This window comes from Solanum verrucosum, unplaced genomic scaffold (genome assembly GCF_900185275.1).
Source record: "Solanum verrucosum unplaced genomic scaffold, falcon-dt-bn FXZP01000062.1, whole genome shotgun sequence".
Taxonomy (NCBI): domain Eukaryota; kingdom Viridiplantae; phylum Streptophyta; class Magnoliopsida; order Solanales; family Solanaceae; genus Solanum; species Solanum verrucosum.
In genome coordinates, this window is record NW_026020477.1 from 2,242,738 (window position 1) to 2,264,740 (window position 22,003).

Consider the following 22,003-nt stretch of genomic DNA (forward strand, 5'->3'; position numbering starts at 1 on the left):
TGAATGTTGAGATCATGTCCTTGAAGGCAATAGATGTAAAGTGAATTGATGATTATGATGCATATGTTTATGAAGTTATGCTATGAAGGTTATGTATGAAATCCTCAATGCTAGCATGATGTTTAAAGTGTGTTGATGAAGAGGAGTATAATGTGAATGATAATGTTAGGGATAAGGTGTGGTCTACATGATTGATTATGTTAGATACTATTGTGGAATGACCCCTACCTATATAACCCCTATATGAATGTTTGATCATATACATGTTAGGAGTACCTATTCAATGTTGAATGTGTCCTTATATCCTATGATGAAGTGTGGGTGTGTGGTCTAGAATCTCTAAGGGTTTTATATGTGAATTGCTCATGAATTGGGGACATTGTGAATGTGTTGTGATCCATTTAAGGGAAGAACACTCAATATCAATGTTGTTGCTAATATGTCACTATGAGGACCAATATGCTCACACACACTCTACATGTATAACTATGAATATGATGTATTGAAAGGTGAACTTTTACATGCACCATTACATCTTATTATGCATGCAAAGTGTATGATTAGCAAGGTATGAATATGTGTTGTATAAATGTTTTTATGTGAAAGGCTTTCTCACATATGTACACACACATGAATGAATGAATAAGGTTTATGATAATCTAGTGAAAGTGAGTCTCTTGAAAGGTTTCCTCAATTGTACTTTAAACTAGACTATGTTATGAATATGGTATGATTATGTAAAAGGTCATTCTCACATAATGTAGGTTCTATGATGAAAGGTCATTCTCAACTTAGAAACTTTTGAGCTATATGATACGAGGGATTAAGTCCCTAAAGCCTACTTTATGAACTAATGTTAAATAAAGGCTTAAAGATGTTTAAAAAGGGAGTTGGAGCTTAACACCGAGTGAACATGAAAAATGAGAGTGGGGGTTTCACGTTTAGCAAGTTCGGCTTCCCACAAGAGAACCTTCACCTTTAGCAAGTCCGGGTTCCCAACATAGAGGTTGTCTCATGAGATGGAAACCTTCACGCCTAGTAAGTCAAGGTTTCTAGTAGCAATCTCCTTGTTCCATAACTACGTGCCCCCGTAGGTCTTAGCTTAGTGGATCTACTAGATAGCTATTATGTATGTAGGTCCTACTTTGGCAAGTAGTACCCTCTATTTTTGGTGTGGGAGTAGAACACCGGATTCCATGTAGCTCACATGGTCTATGTCGATTATGGCAATGTCTCCCGAAAGTTAAGAAATGAACTAAGATAAGAATGTGAACTCTAGTCATGATTTCTTGAAGAGTTACTTAGTGTAGGTAGGACTATGGACCCTACTTATGCATTGCACAAGTGAACTCTAAGGGAGGTTATGATTAGGCTCTTTATGTAATGAAGACTATGGTCTATGTATGTTAATATGAAATCATGTTAAGGTTTACTTTACTTATGTCAAGACATGAAGTATGTTTATGCATGTGAATTACACTTATGACTTCTTAATGAGTTTGCTTAGTATATGTGGGGGTATGTGACTCTATGTGTACATTGCACAAGTGAGTTTGTGAAGGGGTTGTGAGGGTGGTTTACCTATGATATGAACTAAATGGGTTATGACTAATAATGTAGTAAATGAATGAGTCTTTACATGGTGTTATGAAGTATGTTGGTCTTATGTCTAATGTTAAATGAAGATGTTATGACTTGTTGAATATGATGTGCCTAGTCTATGGTGGCTTCCTAGGAATACTTGGTAGGAGTAGTATTATGGGATGCTACTTGCACATTGCACTAGTGTGACTTGGGGGTTGCCTTAGGTGATGGTGCCTATGTGAAGACTATGTCTTATGGTGTGCTTATGACTCTATGAATATATGTGGTTGGATTGATGAAGGCTATATGTAAGTTCACCTTTGGTAACCTTAAGGCAATACATTGCACCAAGTATTCCCTGAGGGTTGCTTGAGGAAAGGAGTTAAGATAAAGAGAAAGGTAATGTATTGTATGCATTGAATGTGCCTAAAATGTTATAAGTAGCTCTATGTGCTATTATGAATGGTTTCCGTGTGTATGATGATGTATGTGGTTTATATTGTGCCTATGTACTAAATGTTCTTGAAGTTTCTCTAAAAAGGCATGATGCATAGTTTCCAACTAAATGTCCTTTTAAAAGCATGTTTTGCATGGTTATCATACTTAGTGCATTCTTGTACTAACACCATTCTTCTTCATCTTTTACACCAAGTGTAGGTGGTGGTGGCTAAAGGGTCTTTCCTAGAAGTGATGAGCTTGGCTTACTATTCTCAAGTTCGGGTGTGTCCTTAAAGATTCAAGGACCTTTATGTTAAAGAGTTTCCTTAAGTTCTATGTACTAGATAGTAGTTTCTTTTGTATTGTAAGGATTGTGTCCCTCTTGTGTTGTAGTCATGTTTTAAGATGGCTACCTTGAGACGTAGTACTCCAATTTTTGTATTAAAGGTTTAATGAGGTGACTTTTATGTCTTGTGTTATATTATGAAAAAGTTTTAAATTTTTCGCTATTTTTCTATGATAAATGCTATGACGAATGCTAAAGGCTTGTATAAGACCTCCGAGAGGTCGAATGGGCCGGTAACGACTAGGGGGTGCTCTCGGGTCGTTAGAATAAATGTAACACCTCGGAAATTGAAAAGTTGGATTGAAAAGGAAGAGTCCAGTTTTGGCACTGAGGCAACGATCTAAGAGTCCTATCTATGGACAACAAGAAGTTCTACGGACCGTAGAAGGGCAATTGTAGGACTTTAGTTAAGTTTTGCAATTTTCAATTCCCAGTAAGTTTACGTACGAGTGAACAGGATGGGTTGTAGATGGGTTCCGTAGAAGGGTTCAGACTTAGTAAAATTTGGGGTTTGAACTTGGGTTCTACAAGTTGGATCTATGAGCTATAGAAATGTTGACGGGCTGTAGGGAGGTCTCCTGGAAGTTGACTAGATTTTAGGCCCCGGTAAGTGACTCTACAGTTGACCAGTACGGGCCATAGAAAGTCTTACAAACTGTAGGTCACTCTGACAATTATTTTTAAAGGTATTTGGGTCTTTTCCTATGCATTTAATGCCTATACTATGTCGTTTTGATCCTAATTCTAAGACCTATAACTACCATTCAATTTCTAAAACTACCCAAAATCCTCTCATTCTCTCAAATCCCCAATTCTCATCCAAGTTGATCCTATCAAATCTCTAGGCTTCAAGTCTCCCCTTATCTCTTGTATTGTCAGGCTTTGATTATCAAGGTATGTGGAAATTCACCAATATATTTCATTCATCCATTGAGTCCCAAAAGAATCTCAAGTTTCCAATTCAATTTCACCTAATTTGATTATGGTTTCATGCAATCTTCATGGGTCTTATTTGATCATGTTTAAATTATCCAATTTCAATCTTCCTATACATGTTTTGATTAAATCACATGATTTTCAATGGATTTCATATAGACCCATGCTTTTTCTCGAGTATGATGATGAATTTATGAAGAAAGCTTATGAATTTGTGAAGTATGAAAGTCATGCATGTTTTATGAGAATGATGTTTATGAACTAAGGATGCTTATGGGAGGGGTATCTATGAATAGTGAAAGGAGTTTTCACATATTATGAAATTATGGTTGTGAAATGTTTTCTCACACATGTATGAATCATGATTTTAAGGAGCTACTCTATGGTGACTTATGATTGTTTGGTAGTTCATTATGCCTAATTTCCAAGTATGATAATATGAATATGATTATTGTCTATTCTATTGGGATTTTACTTAGCACCGAGATGACCTTAAGATGGAGGCTCTCCCGTTAGTAGAGGTCGGTCTCTAGAAATAATCCCTTTGTCTCAAACGACGTCCCCCCGTAGGATTGTCTTAAATGACTTAGCTAGTGGATCCACAAATAACATATAAATGAATGTTAACTACCTTGGCAAGTAGAACCCCCTTTTCGATGTGAGGTTACATCAAATTATATGTTATAGCGAGCATGGTTTTAGTGTCGGTTAACGATAAATATCACACAAAACGAATTATGTTGCCCTCAAAGGTTTTATGAAAGTTTTCATTATGTTTTAAGAATGCATTGACCTCATTTATGATTTACAATTTTTTAAAGATTTTTACACATGGTTTAGCTCAGTCATGCATATTATGTTTAAATTCTCATATGATCATGTTTGTCTTTTTATGCATTTCTCCATACTTAGTACATTCCATGTACTAATGCATACTTAGGCCTATATTGTTTAAAATATATAGTCCGGCGTTTCTCCTTCCGCTCATGGATAGCTCAGATTGTTACTCCATTGCTTTGGATAGGTGAGTCCTCATACTCCAAGAGCAAGGCCATGAAGACCATTTTATTTCTTTTATTTTTTTATTTGAGACTTTGTATGTGGTGTATGATTTACGTCTCAATCATTCTTATGTTGGTTTAGATTGGTTAGTCAAGACAAAATTTAGTATTCCGCACTTCTGTTGAGACCTCTTTTATGATATGACACTTTCTACTTAAATGTTCCCTTTTGTATATTCTATTGTGTAGAATGTATGTCAAGTGACTTGTGTAGGGCCTCGTGGGTTCCTATACACCATGTCATGTTTAGAGTGGGTCATGAGAAACTTGATATTCAGAGCACAAGGTTTAGAAAATGTTCTAGGATATCTAATAAGTCGCGTCTAGTAGAGTCTTGCTGATAAGTGTGAAGTGCGCCACATTTCGTAATAGGAGGCTACAAGACATTTAGAAAACCTCACTTCTTTCACTATTCTAAATTCATGCCATATAGCTCATCTCTATAAAGGTCATTCTCTTATATCTTATCCGATGCTTTTCAGGATATGGCTCCCCAAAGAGCTTATGTGAGAAGAAATGCGGGTAAGAAAGTGGAGCCCAAGGTTCGTCAAGTTACAATTGATCCTTTGTTGAACAAGTGACTCATGCCAAGTCCTGAGCCACCTTACATGTGTTGGATCAAGCTAATAGAGAAACCGTGCTCTCGTGAACCCAAATGTAGGTACAGTAGAAACACTGATAATGGACTTCACTAGGATGAATCCTCTGAAATTTCATGGGTAGAAAGTTGATGAGGATCCTCAAGAGTTCATCGATGAGGTTTATAAGATAGTGAAGATTACAGGAGTGTCCACAGTGGAAAAGGAGGAATTGACTGTTTATCAACTTAAGGAAGAAAGGGTTATTGATGCAAGTCCTCTTGATTGAGAGAAATATAAAGGAGTATTTCTTGATCGTTTCTTTCTCCTTGAGATGAGGAAAGCAAAGGTGCTTGAGTTTTTCAACCTTCGTCAAGGAAATATGAGTATGGAGGAGTATGCTTTGAAGTTCACTCAATTGGATAAGTATGATCCGACTATGATTGTCAACTCTAGGGCAAGAATGAGTAAGTTTTTGTCCGGTGTGTCCAAAATAGTGGTAAAAGATTTCTGCAAGCACTGCCATGTTGATTAAGGAGAAGGATATCTCCTATTTGATGACACACACCCAACAAATCAAAGAGGAAAAGTTAAATGAGAAGTCTAGGGATTCAAATAGGGCAAGGATTGATAATTGTAATGATGGTGACTTTTCTCATTCTAGGTCTGGTGGACATGTTGTCCTCAATTCAGGCAATTTTTTTCCGATCAAGGTTCTTCTGATATTCCAGATCATAAGTTTATTAAAGGGTAAATCACATAAATATGCTATATTAAAAAAATATTTACCATTTATGTCAATATAATTTTTCTAACTAAATATAACAATTTTTTTGCAATTAAGAAAAATGTACCGCCACTTGCCTCTTTCTCGGCCCTTTTTCCTCTTCCTCTTTATTTTTTAATTCTTCTTCATCTTTCTTTTCTCTATAATTATTACCTTCCGACTCTTCTTTTCTCTTTTTTATTTTAATTTCTTCTTCTTCTTTCAAATTTTCATTTAAATAACAAATCAATTTTTCATATTTCATTATTTTTATCCAAAAAATACAACGAAAAAAGAAATGGAAAGATGAAAATTTGTACAAAATCATGTTTTCAAGCAGAAATTTCAAATCTCTAAAACTACAACAACAAGAGTTCACCATTGATGGTCATTATAAAGATTCAAATTTTGAATTCATTATTTGAATTTTACGAATTTGTGATTAGTTTGGATAGGATGTTCCTACAAATTATTGAAAATGTCGTATGGAATTTATATCTCAATTTCAAGAGGGTTTGGTTAAGTTTATAATTGATTTTAGGAGAAATATTAGATTGAAACTCGAAAAAAGTGAAGTTTATGAAACTGTATCGCAATTGTATTAAAGTTGTATTAGATATGTTTCATAATTGTATTAAAATTGAATTAAAATCATGAACAATACATTTATAATACATATTACAAACTTCACTCTTTTTAGTGATATCAACCAAAATAATTTAAGCAACACACTTTTAATACATTTATAATATAGGAACAATACATTTGTAATACATATTGCAAACGTCATCTTTTTCTTAGTGGTACAAATCAAAATAATTTATAAGATATATATAATACATGTTTTATTCATGAATAGTACATTTATAATACATATTGCACGCTTCACTCCTTTGTTAGTGATACCAACAAGAATAATTTAGGTAATACACTAATAATATCTTTTTAAGACATCCACATTACATTTTAATACATATTGCAACCGTCACTCATTTTCTTAGTGATAAATTAAAATAATTTATAAGACACATCTAATATAAGTTTTATTCATGAGCAATCCATTTATAATACATATTGCAACCATCACTCATTTTCTTAGTGATACAAATCAAATAATTTATAAGACACATATAATATAAGGTTTATTCATGAACAATACATTTCTAATACATATTGCAAACTTTACTCTCTTCTTAGTGATACCAACCAAATGATTAATACATGCACACTACATTTTTAATACATATTGCAAACATCACTCATGTTCTTAGTGATACAAACCAAAATAATTTATAAGACACATATAATACATGTTTTACTTATGAATAATACAAGTTTAATTTAGTCTATAGATTATTATCTTGTCTTTCGTTAGTTATGTTTTTTTATTTATTCTTAATTTTCTGTTCTAATTCAACTTTAATATTGTGTAATACACTTTTAATGCAAATTTAATTCATTTTGTAGTTTATTATTTGTTGCTATTAGATTACTTGTTTAATTCATTATTGATATAAGTTTAATTCACTCTATAGGTCATTGTCTGGTGTTTTCATTAGTTACATTTTTTATCCATGCTTAATTCTCTCTTCTAATTCAACTTTAATATTTGTGTAATACACTTTTAATACAAGTTAATTCATTTTACAGTTTATTGGTTGATTTGTTATGATTAAATTACTTGTTTAATTCATTATTAATACAAGGTTTATTCAGTTTACAAATCACAGAATGTTCTTTCGTTTGCTACATTTTGCATGCGTATTTAATTCACTTCTAATTCAACTTTAATATGTGTGTAATACATTTTTAATTCAAGTTTAATTCATTTGGCAGTTTATTAGGTTTCTTCATTTGTTACGATTAGATTACCTGTTTGCTCTTTAGTTTGGATAGGTTGTTCCTACAAATAATTGAAAATATCATTTGGAGTTTAATATCTCAATTTAAAGAGGATTTGGTTAAGTTTAGAATTGATTTTAGGAGAAATATTAGATTGAATTTCGAAAAGGATGAAGTTTACGAACTATATCACGTTTGTATTAGATATGTTTCATAATTGTATTAAAATTGTATTAAAATCATGAATAATACATCATACATTTATAATACATATTGCAACCTTCACTCCATTTTTAATGATATGAACTAAAGTAATTTAGGTAACACACTTATAATACATCACACTCGTTCTTAGTGATACAAACCAAAAATAACTTATAAGGCACATATAATACATGTTTTATTCATGAATAATATAAGTTTAATTCAGTTTATAGATCGTTGTCTTGTCTTTCGTTAGTTACATTTTTCATTCATTCTTAATTATTTCTTCTAATTCAACTTTAATATTGTGTAATACAATTTTAAAGGAAGTTTAATTTATTTACTTGTTTAATATTAGTGTAATACAATTTTAATCAATTTTGCAATTCATTAGTTGATTTTTTACGTTTAATTACTTGTGAAATTCATTGTTATACAAATTCATTATGTTTACAGATCATAGAATGCTCTTTCATTTGCTACATTTTGCATTCATATTAATTCTCTTCTAATTCAACTTTAATATGTGTGGAACACATTTTTAATTCAAGTTTAATTCAATTTGCAATTTATTATGTCTCTTCATTTGTTACGATTAGATTACTTGTCTAATTAATTAATTATTAATAAAAAATTATTTTGTCTACGAATCATTGACTATATGAAAGAAAATAGAGAGAGAGAGAAAGGGGAAAAAAGCAAGAGGGAGAGGGAGAATGTGCAACAAAAAGAAAAAAGAAAGAAAAAACAATAGAAAGAAAGCAAGAGAGAAAAAGCAGCAGCAGAAAGAAAACAAGGGAAAAAGAACAATATGAAGAATAAAGGGGAGAAAGAGCGAGAAAAAGAAATAAAAAATTAAAAAGGTGAGAGAGAAAAAGGAGAAAGAGGCAAAAGAGAAAGACAAATCTAATAAAACATATAGTATTGTTATATATTGCTATAAATGGTAATAATTAAAGAGTATGTTTAAAATAAGTAATTATTTTTTAAAAAGGATCCACTCAAGTAATTTTTCCTTTATTAAAGGATAGGGTGTCTAAACCCAAGCCTCAAGGAAGTGGTGGTTATGGATCTTCTACTCTGACTTGCCAACACTATGGAAAGAGTCGCTCAGGGAAATGCTTAGCCGATATGGATGATTACTTTAGTTGTGGAAAGAGTGGTCACAAGATGAGAAATTGTCCGACGCTTGATACAAAGGGAAGGGATGGTAGGCAAACTCATCTTAGTGGTTCTGGTTCGAGTGCTGCTCGTCAAAATAGGTTCTATTCTCTTCAGACTCAACATGATCAAAAGGGTTATTCGGATGTTGTGATCGATATGTTGAAAGTCTTTTTTTATGATGTGTATGCTATCAAAAAATGAGTTGAAATCAATCTTGAATCTCCATTTTTCTTAAAGACTTGAGTTCTTGAAAAACCCACAAAATTTAAAATTTGAAATCAAGAATTTGATGTTTAAACTCATAAGGAACTAATGGGTAAAGAAGATTTAGAGTAAAAATACTTACTCAAATGTTGAATCACGAAAGAACAATTTGAAATTGCCACACAAGAGTTCTCAAAGCTAAAAAAGGTAAAATAGGGATGAAACCCTAACTTTGAAAAACAAATCTACCCCGATCAACATTTGTAATGATCCTGAAGGTCATTTTAATTTTTTTTTAAAAATTATCATTTTACCTCTCCGGATGGTTACTCCAAGTCATATTTGATCAGTTTATGAAGTCAATTTTGATATTTGATTGAACAGTCCTCTGTGAGACAAGCCTTTCTACATGACGAATCGGTAAAACATAATCCTTTGAAGGTTTGGCTTGTTGATTTGCACATGTGCTGAGCTTGCACCTCTACAATCATTCACAAATAGTTACAAATGTTAGAATAAGAGAGACGTAATTGAAAGAAATGTAATTGAGTAGCTGCACAAGAAGAAATAAAGTATTTATTTTTAGTCATCCTAAAACGAATGACATATTTCTATATTTAGTAACAATTTAATTTTAAAATGTCACTTTACCCTTAATGAAATAATGTCTAACCACAAAAATATTTATGACTTATTTTAGACTATAAGTTTCAAAAGTTTTTCTTTACTTCTTAAATTTTGTGTCAAGTCAAACTATCTCATATAAATATATAAATTGGAACAGAGAATGGTTAGTATTTTGATTAAAAAAAATAGAGTAAGTTTACACATTATTTTATTTTATGAGGTTTAAGAGAAATAAAAATGATGAAGACAAACCAAAGAGCATCATTGCCAAGACCAGAAATGCCATGAAGCAAATGGAACGAGCCATAGTCTCTTTTGATGAGTGAAAAAGATTGGAAATATTTTTTTTTAAGTAATCTGAAAGAATGCAATTTAGAGTTGTGAATAAACAAGTAACACAATGGAGGTAATTTATAGGCAGTGAAATTATAAGTAAAACCAAAAAAGTTAAAATTGAATCAGCCAATAATATGTGAAGCAATGGTTGTTGGTAGGTCATAAATACAATAAACATGTTCTTCATTCTTTTCAAAAAAAAATTCTTTTTTTAAAAAAAATAATAAAATGGGGTAGGTTAGTAGAGAATTGAATCATCACCGATAAAGAAAAAATGCAATTTATATTTTGGACCTCTCTCCATGAATACTAATTTAATCATGTTTTAATGTGATTGTCAAATACTCCGTTCGAAAATTTTAAAAAAAATAATGTTCCTCTTTTTTTTTTTTTTTTTTTTGTTTAGTTGGGAGTAGAGAAAGGAAAATGAGGTTTAAGGAGGGAATCGAATTCTCATCAATAAGGTCAAATTTCAGATAGTCAACTAAATGAGTTACTTCCTCCGTCCAACAATAGTTGTTCATTATACTAAAATTAGTTGTTCAACAATACTTCTCCAAATTAGAATTCAAGATATAATTTCTCTTTTGTGTTTATTTTATCTTGTTATTAAATATTATTTATCATCTAACACATTTCTCAAAGCACTAAATTTAATAAAGTCGAGATAAAATAGTAATATTACCCCTATTATTTATTGTTTCTTTAAGGGGTGTGTCAAGTCAATAGTAGACAACTATTATTGAACAGAAAGAAAGAGTACTTGTAAGATTCCAAAAAAAAACATGTTCCTCATGGTCATGGTCATCAACTATATGAGTAATATCTACCTTCTCTCTCTCTTCCCATACTATCCTTTTGGCCATTTAATTATTTTTTAAATAAAACAAAAAGCTTTGAGTAATAAATTAATTTTGAGATGTCCGTTATTTTGGTTAATGACATCGATTATTTACCTTTACAATATAATTAATGTTTCTAATAAATGTGTAAAATATCTTAAGGAGGAGTTAACACTCACTCCCACCGGCCTCGAAAAATTTTATGGTGGGAGAGGCACAACTATGAACTGATATCTAAGGTAAATTTTTTAAATAAAAAAAATTAAAGGTTTAAATTGTCTACTTGCTACATCTAAATGAATAAAAAGGGGTTGAAATGAAAAAAGTTATGCGTTGAATATGATGATGTGAATTGTCTTAATGTAACCCTTATTGATTGATTGGTTGATGAAATGTTTAAAAGCATGAATGTGGACTTGAATTGTGCAAATTATTGTCTCTTTTATGTGGTGTGATATTACTTGTGTGATTTAATCATTGAACACCGTGATGAGACATGTGATGAGTTATTATGCCGAGGTCTTTGCCGTCGAGTGTTATTATGTCGAGGTCTTTGCCGTCGAGTGTTATTATGCCAAGGTCTTTGTCGGCAAGTGTTGTTATGCTGAGGTCTTTTTTGGCGAGTGTTATTTGCCGGCAAGTGTTATCATGCCGAGGTCTTTGCTGGCAAGTGTTATAGAGCCAATGGAAAAAGGTTTCGGCTAGTGATGATCATTGTGACTTGATACATTTGATGCTTATGCGTGACTTACTTGTAAATTGTAATTGATGTGTTTGTTATGTGTGACTGAGCTACTTATTATTGAGATTGACTTATTTGACTTGTTCGATTGTTGATTTGTGAAGCTTGAACTGTGAATATTGGGCCTGTGAGTCGTGGATTGTACTAAGTTGGGCTGAATTCTAGGCAGGTTTTAGTTTGAGGAGGTTTGATTGGAATGTAAGGGGTATTCGACTTCTAGTTAGTTGTTTTGTTTAGTAGGTTGTTTGCTGGGTATCGTGTTGTTGTTACTCACCCTTGCTTCTATGCTTGTGTAGGTTCCGAGTCTGAACCCGTGTGATCTCTTTCTCTTTCTATTGCTCTCGAGGCTTGTCAAGCACTTCAAGAGGTAGTTGTTTGTCATTTTGCAGGCCCTCTTTTTCCTTTCCTTACACTTTGTTCTATTTGAGAAACAAAGCTTTAGACTTGTAATTATTTCTTAATTCCGCACTTATGTATTTAGAGGATTGTACACGTGAAGACCAAATTTTGGAGGTTTTAGTAGAAGAATAAGTTTTTCCGCTTTATCTCATTCTTGTCTTTACTGTTTTTCGTTTTTCTTTAGTTTTTATTGAGTTGAGGTCGACTTGTCTTGGTGGGAAAAGACAGGTTTCATCACGTGTATTTTGGATCATGACCCTCCTCTTCATGTTCATTAAAGCTCTTATGATGGCCATATCTGTTTAAAGAGGTAATCTAGACTCACCTTTTAATCTTCTACATTCCTTAGAGATGGAAACACATGTAACCCTAAGAGCTTTAGAAAATCTTCCCTTGTTACTGATGACGGTATCACTAGTATCCTTTCCTTGAGGGGCAAGTAAAATCAATAGTTTCCTAAATGGGGTCATCTCAAAGTCCAAGAATTTGAAGGTCATTATGGCCGGATCCCAAAATTCAATTAACAAAGTGAGGAGTGTCTAATTAGCTTGGATCCTCATAAGTGATGGCAAAAATTTCAAATGTGTTCTAACCTTAGCCCCATGTGCTGTTCGAATGTTTCGCCACCAATTCTATGGGTTGTGTGGGGCTGAAACAACCATTTGAATATTTGATAGGTTTTGATTGATGTTCATCTGAATATGATAAGTTTATTTACTCCTTACCGGTATGCGATTTAATTTGGATCATTCACACCAATTTTCACATAAAAATGTGTCGACAGGTGTGTAATCTTTGACAAAAGGGTTGTTTCCTAATTGTGAAAATGATGCTTTTGACTGTCTCGCCTAAGTTGTATGCGACATGACCTATTTTCAGAGTAGAAATGTTTCCTAGATGTTAAGAGTAAGACTGAATATTTGCGAGAAGGCACACTAATCTAATTGCGTCAACTCTTAAACTAAGGAATCCAAAAGAAGGTTTGTATTAAGTGTACGACCAAAGACTCGATTGAAAGTGCAAATTGACATTATAGGAAAAGCGGCAACAAGTAGTGTTTTCAAACCAATAAGGAATGCAAGTTTGGATTTGGGTTGCGTCCTTTCAAACAAAGGAGAGTATATTTCCAATAAACATAACTAAAGCAACAAATGAACTGAAATAAACAAATAATCTCAAATATCATTTAAACTAAATCTTCTAAGGTTAAACTTAGATTAAAAGAATAGTACTTGATTTTTTTTAAAAAGAAAAAACTAAAATGTCCATGCTTCTTTTATCTTGTATTTAGTAAACAGCATCTAATTTTATCTATTGCTGCAGGGATCACTCTTGAAGACCCTCGCACTGAAGATCTTAGCTAACAAGTCATGGGATTTGTATTCTCTAGGATTCTGGTTTGTATGATCAATTTTTCATATCTCAAACAGATAAATGAAGTTAAATAATGTTTCTATTGAAATTATTACCTACTTAGAGAACATACAAGAATATGATTAAAGCTACTCAGTAAATGTACTTGTCGATGGCTTTGCGGACATACCGTTCAGAAAAGAAATAACAAGGTGAAGGTAAGTTTGGCCAAGTGCTGGCTGTTTGACACAGTTCCTCAAAAGTTTCTCTCTTTGTGGTCTTATTGTATTTTTATTCCCCGCCCCCCCCCCCCCACCCCCTCCTAGACTTGACTTGGTGAAGCTATGCGAGAATGAGAAGTCAGAGTACGCAGTAACTCTCCGTCATTCTCTCTTCTCCCCCTTCCCCCCTTACCATTCTATATCTTACAGCAGTAAAAGGACAGATCTCTATCCTCCATCGTTATCCAAATAAGGCGTCACAACCAGGTCATCTCTTTCAGAGCCAAAACAAGGAGGAAACCTTTTGATGTATAGATACATTGTATAGGCAGGGGATAAATATAGATCGATTGCTTCGTCTTCCTGTGAAGGTCAGACCCGTAGTCCCTCTCCTCCATGTATTTTCCTACTGGTTACTAATATACAGGCAGGGTCAAAGCCTCAACCTCTCATCACAATGGTGGAATTGATATTTTTTGAAAAGAACTTACAGCTCACACGGATCACTTGGGTACAAACAATAACAGGAAGTAATTGAGATGCCATGTATGATATCACTTATTTATGGAGAATGCATCAATTCCAAAATGGAGTTTCAATGAGGCTTCCTACTGCTTTGTACAAATGACTATCAGTTCTATCGAAAATAATATATCAATACATATCTATCTCCACGGGATAGTGGTAAAGTTTGCTTCCACTTGTGGGATTTCACTAGGTATGTTGTTGTTTGTTGTATACTATGATCGTGTGTGAAAAGGTCGGAATAAAACTTGCTGCCCAAGAAATGCACTACCTACGATACATTTGGGGTGAATATTTCTCATCACACAGACAACATTCTTATCTTGACAGCAATCTAAAGAAATGAATCAAGAGTAGTTGGTAAAGTTGTTATGAAAACTGTAATTACCAAAATGACACTCACCTTTCAATTACCATGTAAACCTTTGGATTTGGTTGACCTTCCAGCTTCTAAAATCCAAATATTTAAACCAATCATAGCAGGGAAAAACCAACGAGATAAAGAAATAAGAAACTCTCTGCTGCAGTACGCAGCTCAGACCCCTGCACTAGTAAGAAATTATTCTAGTTGATAACTGGATCCTACTTGGACCAACCATATGCTAACACCAGACCACCAGACTAGCTTCTTCCAAATACATGTTTTATTCTAATCCTATTTACTCTCTAATTCATTCAAGTAAAACAATCTTAGAGCTTCACCTTGAGGAAATAAAAGAAGCAGTAACAGAAAATCACTTTCATTAATATAACATGAAAGTATGAATAGAAGTAGGATGTATAGGTTGAATCAAAAGTCATTATAAAATGAGTAGCGGCTCACATAGTTGAAATGTCATGCTACTAGCTACTGAATCAGTAACATATAGCTTAATGACACTTTTAACAGCGAATCCTGCCAGTAAATGCACCAACAAGGAAATAGAATCAACCACAAATACCAGGCCAATGAAAGGAGAACAAGAAGGCACCTGGACAAAAGCTAAATTTGATATTGGCACATGTCTTCCTTCAAACACCCACCCCAAATACCTTAAGATCTCGACCTCAAAGATTTACGGCTAAAGAATGAAGAGATACCTGGCTCTACAGAAGTTGTAACATTTATAGTACTAGGATTAGAGCCAGGTGCTCACATGTTGGCTAAACAAAGATATGCCATGTCCTCTTAACACTGACAGATAAGCCAGAGTAATATGTGGACACCATATTGATCTTAAGTACCGACAAGATGAAGATAATATATGCACACGGGATTCATTGATCCCATCAGAACATAGTAAACCCATCAAGACTGACCAAGGAACAGAGGCAATCATTTACACTCCTTGAAAGTTTCATGTAACCATTGCAGATTATAGGCGTTTTTAGCATTGTATGAATGTCAATTAAGAAATACCTTACAAGCTAAAACAAGAATATAATCTACAAATAATCTTCAACTATACACAATGCAAAGACTAATTATTGTTGTGATACAAACTAAAAAGAAACAATCCCAATTTTCTGTAAAATGACAGTGCTCGCACCTCTTCTAGAACGCACTGTGTTATAGATGGAGAAAATGTAATCTCAATCCCGAATCCCAAGCTCAACCTCAAGATCGTCATCTTCTTCAAAGAGCTTTAGGAGACGAGCTTGCTGCTCTTCCCTTTTCTTCTTCTGCCATATCTTGAAAAGGACATAACAAAATCCAACAGAAGCTAAAATTCCAAGGCACACTATCACTAGTCTCACTCCGGTGGAAATTCTGGATGAATGATTTTTCCCTTTACTTTCATTTGATGTTGATGAGGTATCTGCCAAACCTTTATAAACACCATGAAGGATGACTCAGCATGTTAACCATAAATAGAGATCAGATTATAATTTCTCATTAGGGATGGCAACGGGGTGAAGGCAGGGCGGGTACAGTCAAACCCACAAAATTCTCAACCCCCCCACCCCACCCCCACCCTGCATAGCGTTTTTTTATTTTTAACCGACTCCGTCCCGCCCGCATAAACCCACCCTGCCCCACTTGAAGTTATTACCACCTCATATATGTCCTTAGTTCCAGGACTAATTTATTATTTGCAGTGGATTAATCCCAATTTCCCACTTAGATTAGAAAGATGAATAAACTAATATCAAAGAATAGCAAATTGTCAAAATAGATTACTGCAACAATAGTTTCACCTAGAATTCTTACATGAAATTATCAAAGAATGACATTACTAGTGGCCTAGTCGGAGCAGATTGGGAAAATAAAACCAAATTGGAATTACAATTCGAGAAAAAAAGATTCGTAATTAAACTCTACATTAAAACAATTCTTCCAAGGTGGTGTATAAAATTAAGTTCATGATAAGAATTTGCACTAGAACACAAGAAAGGAGCATAATTTTAAAAAACTAAGGCTTTGACCCACCCCGCACACGCTTAGAGACTGACCCGCCTCGCTCCACATAGCCTTAAATCCGCCCCACGGCCATCCTATTTCTCATAGACATTTCAGATTTTAAGAATTGAGTTAAACCTCTATGAGCACAGACAACAAACAAGAATAACCCTAGTATGATTTATCAAATCAGAACAGAAAACACAGTCTTTCCTTCCTTGCAGGTCAAGATTGGTACTTTATAGAGTCCTCTTATACGCACAAAACAATCATAGCAACAAATCAAAGTTTAATATTGAAAATAATAGCACTCCAATTGAATCTAAACTATAACGATTTAAAAAGCTCATGAGCCATACAACTCAGTTCTAACACAAAATTGAAACTTTCCTCTGTATAGATTTCACTTTTACAAAATTAAGCAACAAATCCAAGTGGGGTACAAGCGTTCGTGCAGATCTTTCTTTCTTTTTCTCCGAAAGAATGAAAATCAAGATTGGTAAGCAGAAAAGGGTACAAACCTGTAATCAAAAGTAAGAAAAGAGTCAACAAGAAGGATGATTGAAGAGGCCCCCAATTAGGGGTTTTGGGCATCTGCATCTCTAATTCTTGGGTTTCTTCTTCTTCTTTTTCTTCTGCTGTGTTCGGACAAGGGGAAAATTTGTGCTTGAAGAGTTTGTTGTGCTGTCAACTTTCAACGGCTGCTACCTTAAAGTCTACTCCACCAAATCATAAATTCATCCCCAATTAGCTTTCTAAGACAAGTTTCCCTTTTAACTAGAGAATAAATTCTGTTTTAACTGGAGTAAGTTTCAAAAGTACCTAAGATTTGAAATTTAATTAGGTTTTCTAGTTATAGTTTTGTTTAATTATGATTTGTAGTTACATGTTACAAGGAGAAAAGAGGCAATTGAGAATGAGAAGAGAGAGGAAGAGAAATACAATTGATTTATATATGTAAAAATTACAGAAATCTCACATTTTAGTTCACTTATTACCATTATCCCCTATTAGTTTTACAAATCTCCAAAATCCCTCATTTTTCTCTTAAGTCAAAAATCGCAGATACAAAATTTTCTACGCTAAAAAACAGAGTTTGTCCCTTCCTTCTTTCTCTCCTTAATCTTCTCCCCCATTATCTTGACAGTTGATTTCTCCAGTAATTTTCAAAATCAAGTCTCTCTCTGTCCATACTCTAGTTAATTTCGGTACTTCTCTTGAAATCCTCTTTTATTTGTTCTTCTAACTGTTGATGGATGATGCTAACACTAATCAGATATTTGACTACGAAGATATTGATTGGACAAAAAATAATATTTGATAATAATATATTTGAACAAATAAAAGGAAGAGAATTATACTTAAGCGTAGAAAAAATATTCGAAATACCAACAATAAGAAATTGGTTTAAACGACAAAAAGAAGAATATTATGTAGTAAGTCAAAGAGAACATATCATAGATTGCAAATACACCAAAGGAAAGGCTAAAATACCAATAATAAACAAATGAATAATAAATAAAGAAATACAAGATATTAAGGCTAAAAATCCAATTAAATATGTACATTTAGGACTTTTTTTTTGGGCGGAATTCGTCATGCTTTTAGGTATAGAAGGCATTATCATAATATTCTTTTTTCAAGGGTATTAATCTTATTATTTCTTTTATATTTTCTAGAATATATTCTATATATTGTATATCTTGGGTTCTTTGATATATTTATATTTTTTCTTTTATTAGGTCTCCTAATAAGGTTATATTTTCAATAGTTGTTTGTCAATATTGGAGGTATTCGTAGTTTATCATTAGTCTTAGTATTCTAATTCTAGATCGCTAATATCAATTCGTTCTAGGTCTATATCTATTTCATACAAGCTTTGGGTCGCTAGTTCTATTCTTCAAAGTTAAATATTTTATCTCATATTATTCTTCTTAATTCAATTATTTCTATATCTTTTAGAATATATAAAATCAATGTTTCATAAGTTAATATCATTTTATCATGTAGGTAAGTAGCCATATTGATGTTCCGTTGTTTAATAAATAATTCCCTCATATCATATGCACAGTAAATATTATTCATATTAGATTACTATAAACTAGATTATTTTCAACCATGCTTTCTCGTCACTACTAACACCGTACTTTCAAAGGTACTTTCTTCCTAAACAGCGCCTCAACTTTGTTTACTCCCCTCACGACTTTCCTTGCCTACGGTTTCAACCTTAGGATGACATAGTTCTGGAAGTCTTTCCCCTTTTTTTTTCCCATGTTAGCAAACTAGAAACATGCTTCAAATAATTCTAGTATATAATAACTAATATAAACTTATTTTATCATGCTATGATATTCAGGAATCAATAGATTTAGCTACACATAATCATAAATAGATATACCTGTTTTTCTATGAGTGTAATTTCTGTTGTGTTTTGATCCATATCTTAGATTGGAAACTTGATATTTTATTGAAATATTTTTGTTTACAAAGAGGCTTGCTTTCCGTCGAGAAAGCCTTGCCTTAGATGTGCCTAATGACTCTCTATTTATACAAGTAGAGATGTTTCTATACTTTACATCTGTCCTATACTATTTTTATTTTTTATTTGTCCGCACATTACTTTACTTTAATAATGCACACCTACCACTTTACACTTGTCTACTAATAATGCATACTAATAAAGTACACCTACCACTATACTAATAATGCAAACCTACCACTTTATACTTGTCTTCACTTAATTTACATATTCCTACTCTACTAACTTATTTTTACAATAAGACAAACAACTTTAATTTATCTTGTCATCTTTTGTTAGTCTTGCTTCTTATCTTGTCTGGTGACTATTTATTCTAGCTGGACAACTGGAATTACGCTATCTTCTCCATAACACTTTGAACATTGGTGATTTGGGTATCTGTGCCCAATTGCCTTGTAATATTTTGTCATTATCTCTTGTGAAATAAAATTCGTCTGTATCGCTCTCGTAGTTGGCTGTTGTTCTGATTTTAATAAGCTTAGTATCCATTGTCGTATTTCTTCCATATCTGCTTCTCTAATTTCTCTGGAATTTGAATATATCATAGTTTGCTCCCTTGAATAATAACTCCATACTGAATTTCCATTTAAATAATTGGTTGTTAATTCATTTAAAATAGTAGCTATTCCAATAATTCTTTTTCTTGCATAGAATTTTGGTATCTCGATCTTTTGTATCTCGTCTTGTCGTTTTATTTTCTCTCGTATTATCATTTTTCTAGTTAATCCGATTTTTATAACTTGTATGATAGGTTTAATTTCGTCATACAATATTTCTGTTGGTGCTGAATAGAATTTTATATAAAAGAGTGTTCCTTTAGTTATCCTTTTATAATGCATAAATGTTTTATGTAACTCTGGTATCGTTGATATCTCATCTCCTGTTTGGGTATATACGGTACTTAGTAATCCATAGTTGTAGCAAGTTCCTACTAGATTTGTACTTGTTCCTGGTTGTGCAATCAATTTGTTATATCCTTGTAGATTTGTGTGATATAATCTTCATGGGTTTTTTGTATTTTTGGATCTTGGATTTTGGTTTAGAAAAGTCTGTATTTTGTGGATGTTTTCTATGTAAGCTTTGGTTATATGGTTATAAGTCTTTTTGTTTTGTCCTAGGCTTTCTTTATATGTGTTTAGCTGAGGTGGTATGAATAATGGGTCTTTTTGGTTTTTTGGCATAAACGGTTTTCGAATATTTTATTCATATTAGTATTAACATATCTGGTTTTTTCTTCTCTTGTTGCAGATGTGCTTCTTGTAGCTACATGTAACAAATCATTATGGGTTTTTAGGTGTTTTCCAACGTCACTTTGTAGCTCTGGATTTTTAAGTCTTCTGATCGACTTAGCTCCGCATTTTTATAGTCATGTTGCTGACTTTTTATTTGTTGTAGCTCTTTGTCAATATTTTCTACTTTTGTGCAAAGTAGGTTCATAGCTTTGAGTATTTCTTCTATAGTATTTTCTTTTTCAGTCTGTGTAGCTTTGTCTTGAGATGTAATCTGCAATAACATTCTTGTTAGTACATATTATTTCTATTGTAAATGTAAAATTTAATATATTTAACACTAGTCTTCGTATCTCTTTGGTCGTTACTGAATCTTGTACCTTTCTTATTATCCACCATTTTACATGTGTATTATCTGTTCTTACAATAAATTTATTATATACAATGTATGGTTCAAATGCTAATAAACATTTATATATTGAATATAATTCTTTTTTATTTATTTCCCATTTTATTTCGGGATTTGTAAATGTTCCTGAATAATATTTGCAATGGTGTTCTACTTTTTCTTTATTATATCTATATTTTAATACTCCTCCGTAGTTCATTTCATTTGCATCTGATTCTACTATACAGGTCAATTTTTTATTTTCATCTGGAAATCATAGTTTAGGTAATTTTTTACACAATGATTTTATTTTTCGTATTTGTTCTTGATCTTTATTATCAAAATGATATTCTACATCTTTCTTTAATTTTTTATGTAATGGTTTTTAATTTTCTGCTAAATTAGGTATATATTCTCTTACTTGATTTACTAATCCTAGAAACTATTGTAATTTCTTTTTTGTATCTATTTGTTCTTCAGAATTTATTATCTTTTGTACTATATGTGTTTGCATTTTTATACCGTTTTTGTCTATTTGTATTGCTAAGAATTCTATTTGCTTTTTCATTATATCTTCTTTCTTTTTACTTAGGCTTATACCTGAGTATTCTATGATATGTACAAATTTTTCTAATAATATTATATGTTCATCTTGTGTTTTAGAATATAATAATATATCATCAATATATACTACACAATTTTCTAGTTGTTTAAAGTAGTTATTCATAAAGTGTTGATATCTACCTGGTGCATTTTTATATCCAAATGTTAATACATTTCATTCATAGAATCCTTGTGGTACTGTAAATGCCGTAAGTTTTTTTTTCTTCTAACTTTAAGTGGTAAAATCCTGATTGGCAGTCAAATTTGCTAAAATAATTATATCTTTGTATTTGTCTTATCTTTAATATTTTATTTGGTATTGGGTAATTATATGTTTTAGTATTTAAATTTCTATAGTCAATAACCATTATTTATAATAAATGCTGGGCTTGTATGCTTACTATTGCTTTCTTGTATATATCATTTTTCTAGTAATTCATTTATATGTATCTTGAATTCGGTTAAATCATTAAAATTATACTTTAATGGTTTTTGGGTTATTATACTATTATTATCAATTAGCTCAATTTTTACTTTTGTTTTATGTTTCTCCCATCCTTGTAAAGGATCCTCACTATATAATAATTATAACTTATCTTGGATTATTTTTACTTTATCTATAGAGAATATAATTAATTCTATTTTAGGGTCTTCTTCTTTTAAATTTTCTAATTTTTGTGTAATTTTTTCACTACC

General features: G+C 32.3%; 1 protein-coding gene across 1 annotated transcript; it reads right to left on the bottom strand.

Moving 5' to 3' along the window:
- Window positions 1–15,486: 15,486 nt before the first annotated feature.
- On the bottom strand, window positions 15,487–17,273 carry LOC125809261 (uncharacterized). The gene is made up of 2 exons (XM_049488925.1): window positions 17,070–17,273; window positions 15,487–15,976 (listed from the first exon to the last, which is right to left on the bottom strand). Exons 1-2 carry the CDS (start codon window positions 17,146–17,148, stop codon window positions 15,741–15,743), a joined length of 315 nt encoding a protein of 104 aa, XP_049344882.1. The 5' UTR covers window positions 17,149–17,273; the 3' UTR covers window positions 15,487–15,740.
- Between the last annotated feature and the right edge of the window lie 4,730 nt (window positions 17,274–22,003).